Raw genomic sequence first — 23,425 nt, forward strand, 5'->3', positions numbered from 1 at the left:
TACTTTCTTTTTGCACTAGTGCCAAGCACGACGCTGCTAGGCTGAAAAACAAAAACCATTTGGTCTAAAATTCAGCCAGCTAAAAACAAACCATCTAATTTCATTAAGAAAAGAACTAGTGCCAAGCACGGAACATATAAATGAGATGCTGTTAGGAAGAAAAGGAAAACAATTACAATGTTTTGCAAAGATTGATGACGAGATCCACCAGTAAATGAAAGAAGTGTTTGCAGCTCTTTTCTCAACACTGATAAGTATATCTTCTTCTACACAGGTGTCAGAGGTACCAGATGAATGGACTTTAAAAAGCTAAAGGGGACAAAATGCAAGAATATTATGCTGAAGCTTACATACTTTCATACTGACACTGTCAGCTCAGTTAATGGAGGCAAATCCAGAATTCACCTTTGGATTAGTAAAGCATCTTTACTACGCAGCATAAATGTTCTGAATACATGTTCAAGGATCTTGAATTGTCCGTTTGCTTTATTAGCTTGACTACCAGTTGAGAAATATATTGACATTTTAAAAACCGAAGAACCTGACTTCATATTAAAAAAATAAATAAGATGCTGCAGGAAGGGTGCATGTTCACATTTTTACAAAAACGGCGCCGAGCACATCGGGTGCCATTGTGCTTATGTGAACATCTCAAGAAAGCAAAACGAAAAGACCTGAAAATAACAGAAATGTCACAGACAATTCAATTTGAATGATGTGAAAGGACCTGATATGAACTATTAGGAAGAAATTGTTCTAAACAGATAAAAACATTGACAAACAATGCATATCAAATGTCGGAGCACCTTATATTAGTACTCGCTTTGGTCCTTTTTAATTTTGTACTAAATCCGAGTCAATTAAAAAGGACCGAAGGGAGTACCTGGTAACCAGTCTAATTTTCCATATTATGTTCTGATCCTTGAGATGACTATGGTAGCCAAACTGCATCATCAATTCACTATCTCAAATATTTACAGAATGAAAATATTGCTCATTACCATACCCAAGAGAATGGAACCGAGAAATGTCATGTAGTGTGTCAATGAATTGGGAAATATTCAATAGCTGGGCATTGGTCGCATCCAGCATCAACATACCAGCACTTCTGAGTCATGTTATCCGTAGTGTTTAACCTGCCCCTAAAGCTAGCCAAAGAAAGAAATTATGGCGCAGTGGAACGACAGACTGCTAACCCGACTATGTTTATCCCAGACTACGCCTCTGTCACTGGACATTCTGTAGAAATCCTTTGTAGTGGCTCACCTCCCTGTCGTGTTCAGCGGCCTGGTCCCTCCTTGAGCATAAACCATGGCTGATTCAGCGATACAGCTTTTAACTAGGAAGAAGTCCCTAAAAACGAGGGAAGAAGAGATAGAGGACTGCAACTGAACATATGACATGGGGTAAAATAAAAATCAACAGAGAGTAACTGAAGTCCTTGCAGGCCATAACAAACTGAGCAAGCAGATACTCCTCTTTCGACATTTATGCATCTCAGCAAATAGAAAACATAGGCAGGCACACCAATCAATCTCATTCTACTTAAAACATATATATAAATATATAGTTGTTTTTATATCACCCAATCCAATCAATCGTCATTTATACTTCTCAGCAAATAGAAACACATAGGCATCACCCAATCAATCTCATTCTACTTAAAACATATATAAACTACATGAAGCACACAGTTCGCGGAGCTATCACGATGAAGAAGGGAAACAGCAAGGGCCTACTGCCAATACACACTGGACCGATAGACACTGTCGACTCGCACTGCTACAAGAGCTTGCAGTTCAGGGACGGGAGCTGAGAGCTCAGAGCGCGGGGACATGATCATAGAGCGGTAGCTGCTTCCACTGTCATGCGCGAGCTCCCTGTGTCGTGCACCTGCACAAGGTGGAGGGACGGACATGATCATGGCAGCACAAGGAAACCCAGCCAAAATATACATAAAAATAAGTAACTTACACCTACCCGAGTCAAGACGTGAAGGTGAGCCCCGATCCCTGGAGCTTTTCCTCGACAATGGCATCCATGCGGCGGGCCATCTCAGGCGTCATATGGTTCACCCAGTCCCCCACAACCCCTTTCCTGAAAAAGCTTTGGTGCGCAAACTTGAACTGCCCAATGCTTCCTGTTTTGTTCCCTTGGAGGCCTCTCATGATGTCTATGCTGCACAGCTTGCCAATTTCCATCGGCAACTCCGCCGTCTCCTCGGCTGCCGAGAATGGCACGTCCAGGAACCGCGCGAGCTCTCGGATGGTGCCAACCGGATCGACTAGCATCTTCTCATACCTCAGAAACAGGACTCCCTCCGGTCTGACTTTGCTCGCACTCCAGTATCCCAGGACGTGGTCCCAGAATGGGCCGTTGGGGTTCTTGCCATCGCATGTCAACTCGAACACCTCCGAGAAGGAGAAGTTCACTCCAGCACGATGCAGGTAGTGCCATAGCGAAACAATCATATCTTTGGGCTCCCTACACGACACATACACCGCGCGTCTTCCCTCGTTGGTAAACTAAAAATATCAAGAGAAAGGAAAGAAACTAAAAATAAATGCATATGTATATATACATACCTGCAGACGAATACGGTCTTGCAGTTGGCGAGGGAGCGAGGGAGCAGGGAGTAGTGCAGGTGCGTGTGCATGAGTCTTGGCGACGGCAGTGCCTCCAGCTTGGCTTCGTGGCCGTCCACGAACAGGTCCTCCATGTAGGGGACGCACTCGTGTGGGTTGAGGCGGCGGAGCGGGTGGTCAAGGGCGGATGGCGGGTACGAGGATCGTGCCATGGTCGCGAAGGTGAGCGCCTTGATCCAGGTAGTGCCGGACTTGGCAGGGCTCGCGAGGAGCACATCACCCGGCCGCGACCTGAAGCGACGGTGGAGGGAGATAAGCCCGGGAACCACCGTGCCTAGCAGCCACACACCCTGGTACTGCCGCAGCTGAATGTTGGGGCCTGTTATGTTGCTTGGCAGGGAGGAAACAATGTCTGCACTCTCATCCGGTGGGGTGATCACCATCTCGCCCTCGTCCTTCCAGTTCAAGTCCTTGAACGCTACAGGGCCCACCAGGCAAGACGTGTCTGGAGCAGCCATGGCCATGACTGTGCTGTGCTGTGCCTGTGTGTGCCTGCAGGCTGACTACTTAAAACTTGTCTCCGCACCACGGATTATATAACAGGCTAACAGCTGAGATCCAGTGTATAGCGGCATTGGTTAGCAGGAGCTCCATCATATTCAGACCTGCAGTAGGCACCATCGATCTTGATTAGCTCTCCATTGGTCTCCAGGTCGTCCACGTATATGGAAAATAATATTTTCATTTATGTTCTGTTTAAAATTATCTGTCAGACATGACTGAACAAATTCAGAGTCAATAAACGCCCTTGTAGTTCTGGTCCTCACTAACAGGTCTCTGCCATGATATAGTACGATATTGATATGGGTGCAGATCTGCCTCCGTCTAAAAATAGGTGTCTCAACTTTTTCTAGATACGGACTAAGATGTGTCCATATACATCCATATCTATTATATACTAAAAGCAAAATAATCTATCTATTATATACTAAAAGCAAAATAAGTGTCTAAAATAGAGATACTACGTTGATCCACATCAACCGAATTATTTCAACTGTTAGATCTGTTATTTTAATGGTCAGGATTAGAAGAGTTTACGTAACATGTAGGAGCATATTTTTTGACATATAAGGTATGTCATATTTGACACGTACAATGGTCAGGATTATTTTATGTAACATGTACGAGCATTTTTTTGACATATAAGATATGTCATATTTGCCACGTACATGCCTCCTTTCCGTATAGAAAGAAAATATAAAGAGTCTGGAACTATTACGTACCGGAACATGATTATTTCAATTAGTCCTTTTTTCATGCAGCAAGAGTCCATGGGTCGTACTACTCCATGCAAAAACTAATGTAAAAGTTAATTGAATCTCTAACTCGAATACGTACATGCATGCACTAGACAAACTTAAATATGTTTTTATCCTATACAAACCTTAGTGTTTTTTTACATGAAAAACCTTAATGTGTTGACTAAGTGCATCCACACACACGTGAACTCCTTTTGCTTATTACAGACTTAAGTGTATGCTTATCAACTTTTTTCAAGAAAAATACATATAGACAGGTTTGAAGTTAATTTGTACCTCTAATTGTGTGCTAATAGAATTTGGCACGCATAAAGTAGCAAAAGGTTTTTCATGGCCTATGTAGGCACACTACCATAATAATTCTATAATCCATAAAATAATACTCTCTTCGTGTGAAAAAGATATCGTAAATTTATCTAAATTTTTATATATCTAGACATTATTTAATGTATAAATACATCTAGATGTAGACAAATCTACAACATCTTTTCGGAATGGACGGAGTATAAATTTCAAGAAAAATAGTTAGAGAACAATTCACATATATAGCTGGGAGTTCGAATGTACAAATAAATAATGGTGTACTACTAGGCTTAAATACATATGATCGTAGAATAATTTAAAAAAATTATATTCAACGCGTTTAATTTGAATATGAAAGGTATTTATGATCCACAGCTTGATAGTGTATTAGGTAAACCCAAATTATGAATCATAAAAAACATGTGGCATCCACTTTTCAGGCACCACATTAGTCCACATCATCTAAATTAGTCCTATTTACCTGGTCGTGTGGATGTGCTCATAGAAGTAGGATGCGAGTGTATGCACATTTTTGCGAGCGTCTCCGACTATATTGTGTTTTCCAAAAGAAATGCTGCTATGATTTAATCAAGTATTTGAAGTCGTACAATATATGGATTTGTGTGTCAAGGTAATATACCGTGTAGTTCCAAAATACGTAAATAAAAAAGAGGAACATAGAGGCAGAGATTTCTGGGATTAATAGTATCGGCCAACTCCATCTAACTAGCAAACATAACTATATGTGATCTCGACATATCTTAGCAAAATTAAATCCGAGCCAAGGCCAACATGTGTTCATTGTTGACATGTTAATCGACATAATTTAAAAGAGCAAAAATGCCAAGATTGGACATGTAAATGAAAATGTTGGACTGCAAATATTGAATTTAGTACATGACAACCAAAATGCATGCAACACCAGATTTAAGTTTAATTTTTATTTATTTACTGATGTGTCAATGAGTAGAGTATAGAAAAATTAAGATGTGTAAATGAGTAGAGTATAGAAAAATTGAGATGTGTCAATGAGTACAGTATAGAAAAGATTGAGATGTGTCAATGAGTAGAGTATACATGCAATGCCAGCTGTAATTATACCTAAACCAATCACAACAGATAGAACTGCCTATATGCACTTAAATGCATCACAATCAACATAGATTCGTTTTTGGTAGAACATATTGTTTAATGCAACAAACACCATTAGAGATATTTACCAAATAAGTTATAGTTACTTATGTTAATATATATATGTAGTGGATATAGAACTAATTAGTTATGTTCATAATAATCAATTGTGATTGTGTGATATGAGTATATGTGAAACCTACTCTCTTAGTTCTCGGAAAATTACATAAAAATATATGCAAAGCCCTCGCATCTGCGAGGGCCACTATGCTAGTTTAGATAAAACTAAGACAACTATCTTTAGATGGAGGTAGTTGGTGTTCTGAAATTAGAAGACAATGTGGTGAAAGAAGTTGTCGCCACCCATGCCTCCGGCCAATGAGTGGTTGTTGTTGAAGCAAAGGCGAGTCATCCCTGTCTCATTTAACCCCGTCGTCATCAGTTAGTAAATCCATGATTGCTCAATCTCTACTACCCCCTCCGGTTCTAGAATAATTGCCAAAAAATGGTTATACTAATTAGTATTATGTGTGGCCCTGATTTAGCTGCTACCTAGACTTTTGTTTCCTGTGGAGTTACAGTGAGACATATCATAGCCGTGGATTTGCAGAAACCGACGGTACCGCTCGTAGTAATTATTGTCGAGCCAGGAAAGAAGGGAAAGCTGAAAATGCCAGGAAAAGAAACCATGCGTGAAAAGCCTCATTCACACACAAGCTTTATAGAATCAGAGCCGTGTGCAAACGACACATTATTACTGTGTTACATCGAAGGCCATATGTGGCCAGGAAAGTTCCAACACCAACCCGCAGCATTCCAGAGCTCAAGAAGGCATGAAGCCAACACGCGTCAAATGTAAGCTGATGATTATAAGTCAACGCACAAGGCTGATATGATGTCACCGTTTTGAAGATGACATGAGCCGCACACGCTTATTATTGTCTAACTGTGTATAAAATTTCCAACACAAATTCCTATTTATATAGTCGTGTGTGATAAGCCCTATGACTGGTGGCGTTTCTTCCTGTCTAATCGCGTAGAAAAGCAAAACACTTACAGTCCACATTTTGATTCTCCTGGTAGTTTTCTGGAGGTCCCATCTCTGCATTACTGAGATGCATTCTAGACTTAAATTTTGTTCTCAAATACTCTACATTCTAGTTTTTAGTTAACAACAACACTGAAAACGAAATGCTTTTGCTCTCTTCGTTTGACGTTGGTATTTCCAATGTAGTTTGGATTAGTTGTTCATATATCTAAATAGTAATAATAAATGCAATACTAGTTTGTCTCTTTTTTTCCAGAATATGGACTAAATCAGAACGGAGGGAGTCTGTACCTATTTCATACGCCCAATAAATGTGTGCTATTACCCATTTCTCTCTAAGTAGGTGGCAAGTTTTTTTCCAATAACAAAATAAATGCCCACTTGTAATTCTCAGCATGGTGGTTTAAAATAGCACGCTATTTCTTCCCTAATAGCATGCTATAACATATTTGGACAGTGCACACTATATTTTAATAATTTTGTTCGATGTGATGCTATTTGCGAAATAGCATGCTATATCACGCTAAAACGGCATATTGTTAGCTACGGGTGTAAACGGATAGGATAATTTCCGCACCGAAATCGGCCCCGAATCCGTTTTAAGGTATCCAATGGGCCGTGCAGGACGAGCTGGGACGGCCCAATGGGGTTTCCAGGTGGAGAGGAGGGAAAAAAGAAAAACAAAAGGGAAGAGGGCCCGTGGCGGGCCTGTTATCACCAGATTTTGGACAAATCCAGAGGTGGGCCATAAGAGAGATGGGCTTAGAGGACTACACGTGGAAGATCTCTGAAGCGGCCTTGCACGGAGAATTTGGGCTAGTTTGCCCGTGTATCTTTAATTATAGTAGGTCATATCTTAGATCAAGGTTTAGAATTTGTATCGCGCACGGTGGGATATTCCCACGTTAGAAAGTCCGCTGGACTATAAATATGTATCTAGGGTTTATGGAATAAACAACAACACAACGTTCACCCCAAAAACAAACCAATCTCGGCGCATCGCCAACTCCTTCGTCTCGAGGGTTTCAATCAGGTAAGCGACATGCTGCCTAGATCGCATCTTGCGATCTAGGCAGCACAAGCCCCACGTTGTTCATGCGTTGCCCGTACTGAAGCGTCTTTGATGGCGGGCAACGTAGTTATCATAGATGTGTTAGGGTTAGCATAGCTCTTCGTATAAACATGCTTACGTAGTGCAACCCTCGCATGTCTAGCCGCCCTCACGCCTATCTCAGGCGTGGGGGCGGCACCCTGCTTGTTCATCATCTAGTAGATCTGATCCGTTACGATTGCTCCTTGCTCCGCAAGGATTAGTTTAATATCTGCAATAGTTAGGCCTTACGAAGGGGGGGAGGATCCAGCGGCACGTAGGGTGGCGTTCGCAAGTCCTAAACAGGATGTTCCGATGATCAACGTCACGTTGGTTGTGTGGCCTTGTTTAGGATCGGCTTACGAGCACCGTGCGTGGCCGCGAGGCCCAACCTGGAGTAGGATGATCCGATTATGCGGTGAAAACCCTAAATCGTCGTAGACCTCATTAGCTTTATCTTGATCAGCGGGATCACCAGGTATTCGTGCACCCCGTACGGATCATGGGTGGATCGGCTCTTTGAGCCGATTCACGGGATAGCCTCGAGAGCCGATCGAGGCTGCGATTTAATGTTTACGTGTATGCCATGCGGGAACTAAGCGAGGCATCCCCATCACCTTCCCGACCAGGTATAGGTCGGGTGGCACGCCCTTGCACTTCGCATCGCCGCGTGTGACCGAGAAGAGCATTGCGGGCCGTCGCTCGGAGGGTCTCGGCCAGCCGCAGCTCTAGGCTCTTCCCGGCTCTACCGTGTTGACGGCCGCTGCCCGCCGGTGGGTTTTGGCGATCAACACATTCTGGCACGCCAGTGGGACCATCATCTACATCAACCACATCGCCATCTACATACGAGATGGCGGCGGACGGCACGCCCGATCACCTACGAGGAGCCGCTGCTGAGCTCAAGAAGAAACATGACGAGATCAAGGCCACCCTCGAAGCCGACCTCATCGGCTCTTTTCGGAGAACCCGTACCCATGGCATCGGATGGAAGGGGTTCTCACCACAAGGTGCACTCGATGGGATAGATCTCTGCCCCGTCGGAGGAACGCACCAGGGCCCTTCGGCGGAGATCAACTACTTGGTGGCTCACTCGCTACACCGCCACTCGAAAACTTGGTCAACGTGTTGGAGCGTCTCGCTCTGCGCGTGATCCAGGAGATCATGAGCCACCGGTACTCGCCGTCGGGACCAGCTCTCGGGACGCACCAAGGAGAGTTGCCACTCCGGTCCGTCCACCGCTGCCATACGCGTTGGCAGCACCGGTGAAGTGCCGGCTACACCGGCATTCGTCGTTTACAAGATCGGTGGTGACCCTAGTGACTACCGGTTCTTGGCCGAGGCGCCCAAGGAGATCCCTCAAGGATATGCATGCACGTATGTGCCGGATTGTGGCAACCGGCCACTCTCAAACCAGGTCACAACGTCGGGGACTCCGGCGCAAACGGGAGGAACGTCGGCAACGAGCTTGAGAAGCGTACGTGGCTAACTAAGTACGCCACCCCGACGAAACTCCCGAGCCCAGCTCTGCGGTTGGCTCGAGCTGGAAAAGCAAACATGGCTGGCTAAGTACGCCACCCCGGCGAATCTTCGAATACATCTCCTGCGGCCCGATGCGGTGGATCAGATCGGTACCATGCGAGAGACCGGTTCGGCATTATGCCGAAAAGGAGGGCAATCGGCTATTCCAAGCCGTACCCCGACGAGTACGAGATGATCCCGCCGCCACCTAAGTATCGGCTCACGACTTCTCCAAATTCGGTGGATCGGATGGCTCCAGCTCCATCGAGCACATCGGCCGATATTTGGCGCAACCAGGACCGGCTTCACTGTCTGATCAGCTACGAGTGAGGCTCTTTTCACAGTCCCACACAGGATCGGCTTTTGGATGGTATACCTCTTTGCCGGCGAACTCCATCCAGTCTTGGAAGCAATTGGAAGAACAGTTCCATACGCAATACCATTCGAAGCTTCCGAGTCTAGCATTGCCGATCTAGCACAACTACGTCGAAGCGCGGAGAAACGGTGACAGAGTACATCCGGCGCTTCAGAATCTTAGGAACCGATGTTATTCGGTTCGTATAAGCTGAAAAGGAAACGATCGAGCGCGATGGCTGGCCTTGCAACACAGCTCAAGGACATGGCCTCCCAAGCAGATTATCCCTCGCCGGCGCACATGGTTCGAAACTATCGGCATATGAACAGCGCCACCTGCACTGTACCAAGACAAGTTCAAGCGTGCGATAGTCATGGTCGATACGAGAGGAAGGTGAAGTGCTGCGGAGACCAAGAAATAGCGATGGCTGAGTGGACTCGGGGAGGAACCCCGTATCCTGCAAATGGGTAAAGCCACCGGGGCCGCCCGGGGATTTGATTTTGACGTGACCAAGACTGAACAAATCTTCGACCTCCTGTAAGGAGAAACAGTTGACGATTCCTGAAGGTCTCAAGTTCCCTACGGCGCAAGAGCTAAACGGAAAGCCGTCTTGCAAATTCCACAACTCGCTTTCCCATGCCACCAACGACTGCAGGGTGTGGCGTCGGCACATCCAAGCGGCGATAGAGAAGGGGCGTTTAATTTTCAACCGATGCGCCATGAAGGTAGACACCCAGCCCTTCCCCGCCGTTAACATGGTAGAAGTCATCTACCCCGAGGGCTGCCAGCCAGGTCCCACGTTCGGCATCAACATGGTAGGGCACGGGAACCACTCAGCAAAGATGGAGATGAGGGCAGTTGCTCTCATAGCAAGGACACGAAGAGGCCGCTCCACGCGATCGGCTCCATCATGATGGCAAGCGCTACGTCACGAGAGGAGAAGTGAAGAACATAAGATATCAGCGACCTCTCTCCGATCACCTCCTCAACAAATATGTGAGTCGGTATGACCAACGCCGACGGTCCAAGCTGTGATGATGAAGGAGATCGTACGGCTAGAGAAGCGAGAAGACATCGTCGGCGGGATCGCGATGAGGAGGAGCACGAGCGCCGTGCCACGGACAGGCCAAGGGAGCAAGAAGACAACGCCGGACATCGGGATTGCCCTTTCTTCGGACAACTGCTGGGATTCAGGAATGAGCCGATTGCCCACAATCGGCAATTGCCCAGAATGCAACAAGAAGAAGAAGGAGGCAGCCAACGTGTCTGTGTTTGAGCGCTTAGGGCCTCTCCCACCACCAAGCAAACGCGCTGAGTCACCTCGTTGGGCAGATCTTGAGGATTCAGAAGACGAGGGACTAGAAGAAGAAGAAGAAGGCAGATACCACCGTCCAAGGTGGTGCCTCGACGGACTCGGCCGTTCACGAAACGCAGGGTTCAGCGGTTGCGCGGCCTGGAGGAAGCCGAAAGGTTATACTTGCATACGCTGAGGAAGGCACGGCCTGGTCTGGCTGCAAAGGTTCAGCGAGCCCTGAATGAAGAGGGTCGTCCACGGAGGATGGAGTGGCGTCCCAAGCAAAAGAAAGCCGGTGATGAAACATCGGTGGCACAAACATGGTGCTCGTCTTGCCGTGAGCTTAATGCTCCACGATTATACGATGCTCTCAAGGTGGATGACAGCAGGCGCATCAAGTCAGAGGTTGGGTTGGTTTTATCCAGCCTAACCAAGTAGCAAGATTAAACCAATGAGCAAACCGTGCGAGGCTGATCCTTGTGATCGGCCCCAAAAAATTTTATGGAGGAACATTACAAAACCTTCATCGAGCGAGCAATGTGGAGGCCGATTCCCGCAATCGGCCAAAATTATCTTCTGCACATATTCTGTTTATGGTCAGCAACGATCTACTGGGCAGCGGCGCGTCGGCAGATGGAAGTCAGCATGAATCTTTGCGAAGACGACGTACAAGTGCAGTGCCCTGGCTTACCCAGAAAGCCGATATCTGCAATCATTTGGCAGATTCGGCTCGGGGGGCATATAGTCAGATGAACATGTGCGGATAAACATGTGCAGACATGCGTGTGGTGGAACATTGGGGGCCGATTAAGAAAAATCGGCCAAACAAAAACAAAAAAAAAAAAAAACAACACCAAAGTTTAGCCGATGCAGATACGTGGCCATCGCCTCTAATGGAAGAGCTCCTCAATTGAGTGACTTGATAACTTCGATTCAAGAACCTTTGGTTTCCTCTTTGCGAGCAATGTGCAGATCAGGTTAAGGATGGGTTGCATCAGATTCACCACAGGGGAGGAGCCGATCTGACTTGCAAAGCGCGAAAGTGGACTGAAGAAGCTCGGGGGGCAGCTCACCCTGAAGGTTCTCTGCTCTGGAGAGCTGATTTTGCTGAGATCGGCTGGTTCCGCGTCATGACTTGGAAACCGATGGCGACACATTTGGTTAGTCCACTGATATGCTCGCTTTGATAAAGGCTCGGGGGGCAACTGATGGCGCAGAATTTGCCGTTCTTAAGAAGCCGATTGAGATTTCATCAGGCTGAAAACACAATGGTATCGACTTCGGGATCAAGTCGTTTTCGGCAGTAATTCTGGTTCCCTCGTGAGAACATCGATTTGCCTAGTTGTCCGCCAGAACTCAAAGGGATGGGGCATTAAGTTACCGGTGCGTTGTCATCGGCCTGTTGGCCATTGGCTAAGTGACGATCGGTGGGGTCGGCAGAAGAGAGAATCGGCTCAATCAAACTTAGAAGAAATCGGCAGAATTAAGATTGGGGAGGAGTTCTTCAACGACAAACCAGATTTCTTACATAGAAGAGCTGATTGCTCTCAAAAGGGAGTACTAAGGGATACATTGCCCCATCTCTGTTGCTGATCCTATTCTAGAGGTCCTATTCTACGGGCCGTCATCGCCCTCGTCGTCACCATCGTCGGCGCTGTCGGCGCTGCTCCGCGAGCTCGTCGTCGGCTTGTAGCAGCCGCCGGCAGGACCTTCGTTGTCCTCGTCCTCCACGTCGTCGTCATCGTCGTCGCTATCATAATCACCGAGATTCACGACCAGGGGCAATGGCGCTTGGGCGGCGGCGCGTCGGAGAGGCTGTCGTCGTCGTCCTCCTCTTCCTCTCCCTCCTCCTTCACCTCGGGGAGGTGAAGTCATCCGGGAGAAGCGATCGTCGTCGCTCTTCTCTTCCGATTCCCCGTTGGCGAGGAAGCGGAGGTCGCTCTCCCGTCCGTCGAGGATTGGTCGTCCTCGGACTCGGATGGAGAAGTCATGGTCGACTCCTCCCCGGCCTCAATGGCGCGATGGATGTTGGCCACATAAACTTCTTGTGGGCTCGGTGCGGTATCGGCTCGGGAGAAGAAGACTCGAAGGAAAGTCCCGACGAGGCGAGAGGAAGAAGAGGACATGGTGCGCGAAGGGTTGTTTTTGGAGTGCCGATGGCTGGAACAGAGGAAGAGGATAAAGATGACTATTTAGTCGGCACGGTTAAATAATGAGAAACCTGGTGGGAATTACGCCATCACGGTTTCCGAAGGGGTAATGTCGAGCTGTCAAATTTTGCGAAGCTGAAAGGACAGGGCATAATGATGACGGAAGCCGCAAATGGCTCTGTCACCGCCACGACATGACCCTTCGAGAGGAAAATACAATGATTTTGGAAAAATTATTTCCAAAACCAGGGGGCATGTGTTATCACCAGATTTTGGACAAATCCAGAGGTGGGCCATAAGAGAGATGGGCTTAGAGGACTACACGTGGAAGATCTACGAAGCGGCCTTGCACGGAGAATTTGGGCTAGTTTGCCCGTGTATCTTTAATTATAGTAGGTCATATCTTAGATCAAGGTTTAGAATTTGTATCGCGCACGGTGGGATATTCCCACGTTAGAAAGTCCGCTGGACTATAAATATGTATCTAGGGTTTATGGAATAAACAACAACACAACGTTCACCCCAAAAACAAACCAATCTCGGCGCATCGCCAACTCCTTCGTCTCGAGGGTTTCAATCGGGTAGCGACATGCTGCCTAGATCGCATCTTGCGATCTAGGCAGCACAAGCCCCACGTTGTTCATGCGTTGCCCGTCTTGAAGCGTCTTTGATGGCGGGCAACGTAGTTATCATAGATGTGTTAGGGTTAGCATAGCTCTTCGTATAAACATGCTTACGTAGTGCAACCCTCGCATGTCTAGCCGCCCTCACGCCTATCTCAGGCGTGGGGGCGGCACCCTGCTTGTTCATCATCTAGTAGATCTGATCCGTTACGATTGCTCCTTGCTCCGCAAGGATTAGTTTAATATCTGCAATAGTTAGGCCTTACGAAGGGGGGGAGGATCCAGCGGCACGTAGGGTGGCGTTCGCAAGTCCTAAACAGGATGTTCCGATGATCAACGTCACGTTGGTTGTGTGGCCTTGTTTAGGATCGGCTTACGAGCACCGTGCGTGGCCGCGAGGCCCAACCTGGAGTAGGATGATCCGATTATGCGGTGAAAACCCTAAATCGTCGTAGACCTCATTAGCTTTATCTTGATCAAGCAGGATCACCAGGTATTCGTGCACCCCGTACGGATCATGGGTGGATCGGCTCTTTGAGCCGATTCACAGGATAGCCTGAGAGCCGATCGAGGCTCTGATTTAATGTTTACGTGTATGCCATGCAGGAACTAAGCGAGGCATCCCCATCACCTTCCTGACCAGGTATAGGTCAGGTGGCACGCCCTTGCACTTCGCATCGCCGCGTGTGACCAGAAGAGCATTGCGGGCCGTCGCTCGGAGGGGTCTCAGCCAGCCGCAGCTCTAGGCTCTTCCCGGCTCTACCGTGTTGACAGGCCGCTGCCCGCCGGTGGGTTTTGGCGATCAACAGGGCCCCGGCTGCATGGGCCAGCGTGGCCACTTGGCCATGCACCCTCACGATCGGAGGATCGGTCACCTCCTCCCTTCGCCAGTACGCTCGGGAGAAACAGAAGAAGAACGGGAGGGGTGGTCCAGGGGCTCACCTGCAAGTGGCGGAGGGCGCCGGCGGAGGCCGGGCGGGGTGGCGGCGAGGTGGGGCTGTCCAGGGACGGGTCCGGCCGCGTGCTTCTCCTCTCAAAACTGTTCCCTCCGATGGCGTTTGCTTGCAGCAGTTTTCGGCCCGCTCCACGGCGACGTTCTCCGGCGAACCTGGGCGGTGAAAAGGGTGCGTTAGGGCGGCCAGGAGGTGGTGAACGGACAGTGATGGAGGGGGAAGGGAAAAGAACGCCGGGGCGAGCTCCTTCTGCTCGTAACCCTCATGGTGACCACGCCGGCGAGCCTTGCTCCGGTGAGCTGCGAGCAGAGGGATGCCTTGGCACCCTCGGGGAGGTGTTCTGGGAGAGGAGGGAGTGGTGTGTGCGGAGTGGAGTGGGCGGGGTGCGGTTTATATAGGCCAGGGCGGGCGTACCATGGACAGAGTGCAGCGGGATGGTCTACGGGTCCAGGGCTTCGCCATTGGCCAGCGCGGCGGCGGGGGAGCGTGTCCGACGCGTGCTAGGGTTTTCGGAGCGCCTCCAAGCGCGGGAACGGCCGGAAGAGCGACGGAGGGCCACTGCACAGAGAGCGCTCGACGGTATGCCACGCCAAGCTGACGTTGCTGGGGCGTTTTGGGTGGCGAGCTACTGACGTCAGAGGGCTGGCGTCAGCAAGGGAGAGGAAAGGGGCGCGCGTGCATGGACAAAGATCGACCTAGAACGGTCGTTTGGGTGCAGGGACGTGCGAACTGGCGTGGGCGACGTAGACGAGCGTGTCCGCTCGGTGGGCTCGGATGCGACACAGTGATCGTGTCGATCACAAGCTGATGCCATGATGTGAGCAGGAGCAAAAAGAGAGAGTCCAGGCAAAGTATTTGGGTGGCTTGGTGTCGGGCTAGAAGAATGGCATGAGCGGCCAAGGTGGTTTCAAAGTTGCCTCGCGCCGATCCATAGTGGTGTCCTAGGCGCATGCGTGAGCAAGAAGTGAGCAGAGAGAGAGAGATGAAGGGGTGGTTTGGGTCACACAACAAAGGCAAGATGCCGTGTATGGATAGGTTCAAGTTTTGCTAAATACTTGCTCGGCTAACTCAAGAATTTATTTGGAAAAAAGATTTTTAATTTTTTTTTTGAACTAGGGAAAAGTGCTAGACGGCTCAACGTGATGGTCTAGGCGTGGAGCAAAACTTTCCAAGTTCTAGGATTATGCTTATTGGGTTTTAGATGGTTTTGACTTTCTAAAACTATATGAGAAGATGTAGAAATTGGAAATTTTCGAAAATAAACATTTATCTAGGGCTACTTATGATCTTGCCCACATATGAGCATCGTAAATCGCCCACATTTCAATAATAATAAAGGCGCATAAAAAGATAGAATCATCGTTTCAAAACATTGAGAAGAAAAAAAAAAGAGAAATAGCTTAACAGATTTTTTTTTTCTTTTTTGAAAACTGATAAGGTCCAAAAAAGATACTACTCCTAACATTCTTCTATTGAAATCAAAAACCATTTTTTTAAATGAGTTTGATAACCAAGGAGAGAGATATTTTTAAGTGGCTGAGTGAGGGAGGAAACTAAATTTAAATACGAATAAAATTGAGAGAAATAAGTGAAGAAATTATCTCCAAACCTTCTTTTTAAACAAAACAAAAGATAAATAATTGTATAGGTCATAGAGACAGTTGAAGTGGGAGTCCTGGTATGCAAGTTTTTATTTAAAAAAAAACACAAGATCATGGTGATCTGGTTAGTGACAACGTGCCAAGAAGATAGGTAGTGCTGGGAAGAAAACTTCAGGGTCTGATTGAGATTTAAGATTAGGGTTTTTGGTAGAGCTAAGGTCATGTAGTTCCAGAATAGATGTAGAAGAGAAGTAGATGATCCCAAGTTTTGAATCAATGATGGTTTGAGCTAGATTAAACCACAAAGAAGAATTTTAAGTAGGCACACACATGTTGCCATCAGGAGAAGGGTTTGATGTAGTAAAAAGGAAAACAATTTTCCCTAAGCCACACATGTGTTTTAATAGGTGAGTTGTTTGTTTTACCACTAGAGGTGTTGTTCTTTGGGGTAGCTCAAGACAAAACTCAACAAGCAAAACAAGACAATTCAACTACCAGCAGATCAAAGCATTTCATTATAACAAACAGATCAAGGCAATTCATCTAATTAGTTTATAGAAAAAGTTTTTGTTCCCCCTAATTTTTGCACTTTGGATAATTAAACATGTTTGCAAAAGTTAGGGTGTGACAGATCTTCCACCCTTAAAATAATCTCGTCCCGAGATTACTAAGCGTAGGACTAGGGAGGTTGTGAAGTTTAACTAAAGTTAGACTCCATTCTTTTGTAGATGTGCAGTTGTCGACACAGTCATAGCTTCAGCTTCCGGGAGACACGATAGATTTCTTCCGAGGGCAAGCTTCGTGAAGAGGTTGACTACTCCACGCAGGTTTTGGATCTGTAGTTTTATTAGGGATCCTAGCGGGGTTCATGATTCTAGGGGAGGTAGTGTAATCCAACGGTGCCCTAACAGAGTCAAAAACTTTTTAGAGTTAGCTTAGAGATCAAAAGATGGCTTGTCTTGGTTGGCTTATTTGTCCCTGGACTTCTTCAACTCCATCCAATAATAATTCCAACAATATAAATAAAATCATCGTCCGAACCACTTCTTCTTCTCCGGAATTGTTCGCATCTATCGCGAGAAAATATAAAAGGAACGCAATCAATCACATTACACCAACAAAACAAACATGCAACAATCAGAATTTAACCATTCAACTAAGGGTTACCATACTAAGAACTTATAGATACCACCAAACAACTTTAAGAGTTTTAATTTAGAAAACTCAATTTATTCTCCTAAAAAGGGCATGAGAGCATCACCAATTAACAATTGCCTCTCTTGTTATCACCATGGCATGAAATAAAAACTCCCTGGTAGATAACACCACAAAGAAGACAAGTGCATTGGTTTTGTAAAAAAAACTTTCATATTTTATTTTTAAACATTTTTGGAAAAAGCAGAAATCATTTTACTATTTTATTAAGCTCACAGAACATTATACAAGTAAAGCAAGCAAAAATTATACCTCTGGATAGCTATTGAAATAGAGATTCATACAAAATTGGATTTACCAATTTTGAAGTTTTAAAAGATTTTTAATAATTAAAATACTATTCAGAGGGTCCAATTCAAAGTTTAAAATGTTAGAAAATCTCAGATGCTCAAATAAATATGAGCTCTGGATATGTTGTTTAGAAAAGTAATTTGCGTGCAACAAATGTGGTTTCACTCAAAAATAACATTTTATGCTCCCTAAACAAATCCTTAAACACATATTCTGAATAAACTTGTATTAAATACCAAAATTCCATATGTTGTCCTAAAATACTCAAACCAGTGCCTAAAGATGGGAATCTGCATCTAGTTTACTATAAAATTGGGTTTGGAGTTAAATTGTTTTTTAAACTCTCAAAATTTAATTAACAAGGTTACAGCATGTGTTTACCATTTTAAATTCCTAGGTAAAAATAAAATGGATCTTGGTCTCATTCTTGTCTGAGGTGGTGAGGAATTAATTTAGGAAGGCTACAAAATTGGAATCACGTTATTTGGATTAATTTGGATTTTTTGGTGAATTAAAAGTGACTGAGATGAGGTGCAGGATTATTTTCCAGAAAAGGGCAAGGCTGGATTTCTAGTTGGGCCGTGCAGGACGAGCTGGGACGGCCCAATGGGGTTTCCAGGTGGAGAGGAGGGAAAAAAGAAAAACAAAAGGGAAGAGGGGCCGTGGCGGGCCCCGGCTGCATGGGCCAGCGTGGCCACTTGGCCATGCACCTTCACGATCGGAGGATCGGTCACCTCCTCCCTTCGCCAGTACGCTCGGGAGAAACAGAAGAAGAACGGGAGGGGTGGTCCAGGGGCTCACCTGCAAGTGGCGGAGGGCGCCGGCGGAGGCCGGGCAGGGTGGCGGCGAGGTGGGGCTGTCCAGGGACGGGTCCGGCCGCGTGCTTCTCCTCTCAAAACTGTTCCCTCCGAAGGCGTTTGCTTGCAGCAGTTTTCGGCCCGCTCCACGGCGACGTTCTCCGGCGAACCTGGGCGGTGAAAAGGGTGCGTTAGGGCGGCCAGGAGGTGGTGAACGGACAGTGATGAAGGGGGAAGGGAAAAGAACGTCGGGGCAAGCTCCTTCTGCTCGTAACCCTCATGGTGACCACGCCGGCGAGCCTTGCTCCGGCGAGCTGCGAGCAGAGGGATGCCTTGGCACCCTCGGGGAGGTGTTCTGGGAGAGGAGGGAGTGGTGTGTGCGGAGTGGAGTGGGCGGGGTGCGGTTTATATAGGCCGGGGCGGGCGTACCATGGACAGAGTGCAGCGGGATGGTCTACGGGTCCAGGGCTTCGCCATTGGCCAGCGCGGCGGTGGGGGAGCGTGTCCGACGCATGCTAGGGTTTTCGGAGCGCCTCCAAGCGCGGGAACGGCCGGAAGAGCGACGGAGGGCCACTGCACAGAGAGCGCTCGACGGTATGCCACGCCAAGCTGACGTTGCTGGGGCGTTTTGGGTCGCGAGCTGCTGACGTCAGAGGGCTGGCGTCAGCAAGGGAGAGGAAAGGGGCGCGCGTGCACGGACAAAGATCGACCTAGAACGGTCGTTTGGGTGCAGGGACGTGCGAACTGGCGTGGGCGACGTAGACGAGCGTGTCCGCTCGGTGGGCTCGGATGCGACACAGTGATCGTGTCGATCACAAGCTGATGCCATGATGTGATCAGGAGCAAAAAGAGAGAGTCCTGGCAAAGTATTTGGGTGGCTTGGTGTCGGGCTAGAAGAATGGCATGAGCGGCCAAGGTGGTTTCAAAGTTGCCTCGCGCCGATCCATAGTGGTGTCCTAGGCGCATGCGTGAGCAAGAAGTGAGCAGAGAGAGAGATGAAGGGGTGGTTTGGGTCACACAACAAAGGCAAGATGCCGTGTATGGATAGGTTCAAGTTTTGCTAAATACTTGCTCGGCTAACTCAAGAATTTATTTGGAAAAAAGATTTTTAATTTTTTTTTTTTTTTTGAACTAGGGAAAAGTGCTAGACGGCTCAACGTGATGGTCTAGGCGTGGAGCAAAACTTTCCAAGTTCTAGGATTATGCTTATTGGGTTTTAGATGGTTTTGACTTTCTAAAACTATATGAGAAGATGTAGAAATTGGAAATTTTCGAAAATAAACATTTATCTAGGGCTACTTATGATCTTGCCCACATATGAGCATCGTAAATCCCCCACATTTCAATAATAATAAAGGCGCATAAAAAGATAGAATCATCGTTTCAAAACATTGAGAAGAAAAAAAATAAAAAAAAGAGAAATAGCTTAATAGATTTTTTTTTCTTTTTTGAAAACTGATAAGGTCCAAAAAAGATACTACTCCTAACATTCTTCTATTGAAATCAAAAACCATTTTTTTAAATGAGTTTGATAACCAAGGAAAGAGATATTTTTAAGTGGCTGAGTGAGGGAGGAAATTAAATTTAAATACGAATAAAATTGAGAGAAATAAGTGAAGAAATTATCTCCAAACCTTCTTTTTAAACAAAACAAAAGAGAAATAATTGTATAGGTCATAGAGACAGTTGAAGTGGGAGTCCTGGTATGCAAGTTTTTATTTAAAAAAAAAACACAAGATCATGGTGATCTGGTTAGTGACAACGTGCCAAGAAGATAGGTAGTGCTGGGAAGAAAACTTCAGGGTCTGATTGAGATTTAAGATTAGGGTTTTTGGTAGAGCTAAGGTCATGTAGTTCCAGAATAGATGTAGAAGAGAAGTAGATGATCCCAAGTTTTGAATCAATGATGGTTTGAGCTAGATTAAACCACAAAGAAGAATTTTAAGTAGGCACACACATGTTGCCATCAGGAGAAGGGTTTGATGTAGTAAAAAGGAAAACAATTTTCCCTAAGCCACACATGTGTTTTAATAGGTGAGTTGTTTGTTTTACCACTAGAGGTGTTGTTCTTTGGGGTAGCTCAAGACAAAACTCAACAAGCAAAACAAGACAATTCAACTACCAGCAGATCAAAGCATTTCATTATAACAAACAGATCAAGGCAATTCATCTAATTAGTTTATAGAAAAAAAATTTGTTCCCCCTAATTTTTGCACTTTGGATAATTAAACATGTTTGCAAAAGTTAGGGTGTGACAGATCTTCCACCCTTAAAATAATCTCGTCCCGAGATTACTAAGCGTAGGACTAGGGAGGTTGTGAAGTTTAACTAAAGTTAGACTCCATTCTTTTGTAGATGTGCAGTCGTCGACACAGTCATAGCTTCAGCTTCCGGGAGACACGATAGATTTCTTCCGAGGGCAAGCTTCGTGAAGAGGTTGACTACTCCACGCAGGTTTTGGATCTATAGTTTTATTAGGGATCCTAGCGGGGTTCATGATTCTAGGGGAGGTAGTGTAATCCAACGGTGCCCTAACAGAGTCGAAAACTTTTTAGAGTTAGAGATTGTTCAACGGGGGTTCTGGAGACTCAGAGCTTCTAGCACGGGTCTTGTCGGTGCTTCGAGGAAGTGATATCTCTCGTCTTGAGTAGAACATCTTCAGAGGGTGATGTGTAGTCCATAGCTTCAAGAGGCACTCACGGTGTTTACTAATCCATATAACACGCGGTAAGTTAGTAAGTCGATGAAGCGCCTGGTTCTTGTCCATATGAAGGAGTATCAAAGGTTGTCGGAGACAATCTTCAGCTTGGGTGTCAGTGCTGACTTATACCAGCTAAGAGATAAGCGGGTAAAGTACACCTAATCTTAAGTCTTGAGGTATCTTCAGGAGCTTCACTTGATGAGCGGATGAACCAGGTGATGTAGGTTGGCTTTGAAACTATTGCTCTCTCAGCTTGTTAGACGGTGTGTTAGAGGGTAGTTTTCAAAAAGTTATCCTCGAGGTTAGCGCGATTATACTCCAAGGTTAGACAAAGTTAGTATGTCTTCTCGCAGAGGTGCAGTCACTCTTGAATGTAGGGGCTTCTGCTTTCTTGGCGTAGTAGAGATGCTCCAGGTGATCTTGAAAGTAGTTAGTGCAGATAGGGGTCTTGGTTAGTTTTTTCGAAGGTTGAAAAACAACTACTAACGGGGTTAGAGTTAGAGCCTTTTGTTAACCTATCCAACTAACTAGATGTTAGCAATCCATCAGCGAGGTAGATGAGGGTGAAAACATCTTTGGGGGGCTTCCTAAGTTGGTTTATCACACTAAGAGGGTTTTTCAGACCGAAGGACCAAGACAAACATACACAACAAACAGATAAAATCACTCAAGCAGCACACGAGGAAACTACAAGCAATCATCAAACCAAACAAGGAACTCTAAGTATCTAGGGATACCTAATACGTGGGGGTAGCTCAATCAAAGCGATTGAGTTTGTCCTATCCATCCTATATGTTTGGGGGTGGTCACATATGTTGATGTCTTTAACCGGCTGACATCGTCTTCAACAAGGATTCTCGAAGCAGTTGGTGGTGAAACAGCCTGGTGTTGAGTCGTCGATGTTGAAGTGGAGGCGAAAACTGCGTAGATCTTCTGGTCTCAACATCCCAGGGACGTGGGGTCTTCAGAGGAGTAGCTGTCGAGATACTCCCAAAGTCGACAACTTCTCGTAGTTGTCCTAAAAATTACTAGCCAAGAACCGAGGACTTGATCCCAGACGACTGCAAAAAGTGCGAGTCCATGGAGGAACAAGGTCAGCTCTTTGACAGACTTTGGTGACAACCAAAGACATGATCTAATTATCCCTTTATGTGCACACTAAGTCAGCCTCCAATCTTCAATAGCCGTTGTTGGATGTACAAGAGTCTTCCTGAGAGATTGATCCATCTTTGAGTTAGAGTCATCGGTCTGAGTTGGGGACACCGTCCAACATGTAGATTTGAAGTGGATGAGACAATAGAGTAAGAAATTGTCAAACATTTTAATAAAGTGGAGAGATAAGAATTTAGAAGTTTTTGAAGAAGTAATAGGAGTAGAAGTTGTGCTTCCGACTAAGGAAAGAATTTGTTTCGTAAATAGTTTTTCCGAAGTACTTGTTTCCTAACTAACGTCCATGCTAACTAAGGTCTCCTACAGTCAGGATAGCTCTGATACCAGCTCTGTGGGGACCCCGGACTAGCTATCCGAAATACCCGTTATGTATACAGTTCACGATCCCATGATCAGTGCGCCGTGAACACATAACCGAACTGATATCAAAATTTCATTATCCTTTACAAAACGGAATAAGAAAATTACAACAAGGTCACATGACCAATCTTTACATACTAGCCTCGAAGGGCCTAATCTAATCATCAAAGTAGCGGAATCACTTCAGCAGCGTAGAGCCCAAGTCATCTGCCTTAACCCTACAGGCAACTGACTGGGAAGACGTTCCTAGCTCGCATAGACGTCGTCAACTCCTTCTTCGTCCGTTGAAAATCCTCCAAGTCTGACCAAGTAAATAGCCGGGACAAAGCCGTGAGTACATTTGGAATTGTACTCGCAAACCATCAAGAAGGTATTTTGCCAGAGTGCAAGATAACAAGTGCTAATCTAGATGACAAGAGGGAAGAGCTAATTTCTCTTGTGGAAATAGCATGTAGAAGAGAAGTAGTTTCTCTTGTGGATGTAGCATGAGAAAGAGAAATAGTTTCTCTTGTGGATGTAGCATCCCAACATCACAGTTGAAGGGGACACTAAGAAGATCCTATGACATCTCTATATCTTTGTTCAAGAAGATACTTCAAAAGAGTTCTACAACATAAAACACTAGGATGGGAGTAACCAGTTTATTTCCTTTCCGACCATCTCCAAATGGTCATCACAACTTTCCAGTACCTTCCTGGTACTCCGAAAACAAGTTCCTTCCTTTCCTTTGTCAAACACTTTCATAAAACAAAACTCTTTAGGCTAAGCAACAGCCATTCCAACCGTCCATGACCGCGGACACGGCTATTCGAATAGATTTGACTCTGCAGAGTTTGCACACTTTCCCCACAAGATCCGCGAGTTCATCATGTGGGCATCATCCCCGCATATCAACTATGCCATGACAAAAACTCGGAC

The 23,425-nt window shown here is 46.1% G+C and overlaps 1 protein-coding gene across 1 annotated transcript in view; it reads right to left on the reverse strand.

The window, feature by feature from the left end:
- Nucleotides 1-1,536: 1,536 nt before the first annotated feature.
- Nucleotides 1,537-23,425, reverse strand: part of LOC127297514 (cytosolic sulfotransferase 8) — a 36,748-nt gene continuing 14,859 nt past the window's right edge. The window contains exons 6-8 of the mRNA XM_051327839.2: nt 2,586-3,250; nt 1,981-2,484; nt 1,537-1,893 (exon numbers count right to left, since the gene is read on the reverse strand). Of these exons, the coding sequence (XP_051183799.1) occupies nt 1,986-2,484; nt 2,586-3,109 (1,023 nt within the window). The 5' untranslated portion in view covers nt 3,110-3,250 and the 3' untranslated portion in view covers nt 1,537-1,893; nt 1,981-1,985. The remainder of the gene's footprint in view (nt 1,894-1,980; nt 2,485-2,585; nt 3,251-23,425) is intronic.

This window comes from Lolium perenne, chromosome 4 (assembly GCF_019359855.2).
Source record: "Lolium perenne isolate Kyuss_39 chromosome 4, Kyuss_2.0, whole genome shotgun sequence".
NCBI classification, from domain to species: Eukaryota; Viridiplantae; Streptophyta; class Magnoliopsida; order Poales; family Poaceae; genus Lolium; species Lolium perenne.